Here is a 2,085-nt window from a genome sequence, read left to right on the forward strand (position 1 = left end):
CAGGGGCTAGAACTCCTTGATATTTTTCCAAGGTAGCAGCAGGACAAGCCTAGATTGTGGTTTCCTAACTTATAGCCAGGGCTTTCTCTTACCACATCACATGTCAGTTTAATCTTGGAAACTCTTTTAAATTCTTGCACTGTTATTTCATTTGTTTCTTACAGAATTTTACAATTTTAAAGAATATAGAGAACTACTCAGTCAGTGAGTGGAGATGTAGAAATTCAAAGATAAGCCATCTGGCTCAAGTTCTGACCCTGATTGAATGGGAGTCATGTTCTTCACAAAATGATTTTTCTGTTGTTTTCTCCAAATAATATGCTCATGATACTACTATAATCACAAGGTATTACATGTAAGATCTGAGAACAAGGGGTGTGAATATAGAGGAGGTTCTTGGCATTTTTTTTAAACTTAAGCTTTAGTTATCCTTTATAGAAAAACCTCTCCAGCTCTAAATCCAAATGGTGATCTTGGGAGCTTTGAATATTAACAGGATCTGTGATTGATTGGAGAAAGTGGAGATATATGTGCCATACCATGACAAAATAAGTTTTAGGACTATTAAGAAGAGGACCCCCCTCTCACCAGTGTCATGTTCATATTGTCACACAGGAAAAAGATAATGGCACCAGGTGGGAACCAGACCAGTGGTATGACAGAGTTTGTCCTTGCAGGCTTTCCAAATCTCAACAGTACAAGAGTGGAACTGTTTTCTGTGTTTCTTCTTGTCTATCTGCTGACTCTGACAGGCAATGTATTGATTGTGGGGGTGGTAGGTGCAGATACTCGTCTACAGACCCCTATGTACTTCTTTTTGGGTAACCTGTCTTGCCTGGAGATTCTGATCACTTCTGTCATCATTCCTAAAATGCTGAGCAATTTCCTCTCAAGGCAACACACTATTTCCTTTGCTGCATGCATTACTCAATTTTATTTCTACTTCTTTCTTGGGGCCTCTGAATTCCTGCTATTGGCTGTCATGTCTGTGGATCGCTACCTGGCCATCTGCCATCCTCTGCGCTACCCCGTGCTCATGAGTGGGTCTGTGTGCTTTCGCATGGCATTGGCTTGCTGGATTGGTGGACTCCTCCCTGTGCTTGGTCCTACAGTAGCAGTGGCCTTGCTTCCTTTCTGTAAACAGGGTGCCGTGGTACAGCACTTCTTCTGTGACAGTGGTCCACTGCTCCACTTGGCATGCACCAACACCAAGAAGCTGGAGGAGACTGACTTTGTCCTGGCCTCTCTTGTCATTGTATCATCATTGATGATCACCGTTGCATCCTATAGCCACATCATCCTTGCTGTCCTACGTATTCCTTCTGCTTCAGGTCGTCAGAAGGCCTTCTCCACCTGTACCTCCCATTTGATGGTAGTGACCCTCTTCTATGGAAGTGCCATTTTTCTCTATGTGCGGCCATCACAAAGTGGGTCTGTGGACACTAACTGGGCAGTGACAGTGATAACAACATTTGTGACACCTTTGCTGAATCCATTCATCTATGCCTTACGCAATGAGCGAGTGAAGGAAGCTTTGAAGGACATGTTCAGGAAGGTGGTAGCTGACTTTTTAAGAAATCTTTTACTTACTGAGAATTTGAATCAGAAAGCAGTAAGGTGAAACTGAAGGATCTCAGTAATTAGTCTTTAAGTCCAGACATTCTCCATTTTCACTCTTTCCATCATCATGGACCTCACCAAAAGATTGAATTCTGGAACCACGAAAAAACTTCAAAGTTATCGGGTCTGCCCTTTTCCACTTTCAGCCAAAATTTATTGATTCTATAATATACCTAATAATAACCCAAACAATTTTTGATGTATCTGATCAACATCATTGTCTTTTTATAGGACTTTCCAACTTGTAAGATCATAAACTAAAGATTTATTATCACTCAGGGAATCTAATGATGTTTCAGAAAATTTATAAGCCTAATTAGATATCTAAATTTTATGTGTTTGAACATATATGTATTTTTCTGGGTAGGGGATCCATAGCTTTAGCCCAACATTGAAACATATCTGTGTGTATCTTCAAAAGTTAAAAACTGATCATCTCAGTAGAACCTTCCAATTGTTTATACA

The 2,085-nt window shown here is 40.4% G+C and overlaps 1 protein-coding gene across 1 annotated transcript; it reads left to right on the top strand.

Moving 5' to 3' along the window:
• Positions 1-625: 625 nt before the first annotated feature.
• OR6S1 (olfactory receptor family 6 subfamily S member 1) lies at positions 626-1,621 on the top strand (the record flags this gene model as incomplete). The annotated part of the gene is made up of 1 exon (XM_081291980.1): positions 626-1,621. One exon carries the CDS (start codon positions 626-628, stop codon positions 1,619-1,621), a length of 996 nt encoding a protein of 331 aa, XP_081148106.1.
• Between the last annotated feature and the right edge of the window lie 464 nt (positions 1,622-2,085).

This window comes from Spermophilus citellus (assembly GCF_964194105.1).
Source record: "Spermophilus citellus genome assembly, chromosome: 4".
In the NCBI taxonomy this organism is placed as follows: domain Eukaryota; kingdom Metazoa; phylum Chordata; class Mammalia; order Rodentia; family Sciuridae; genus Spermophilus; species Spermophilus citellus.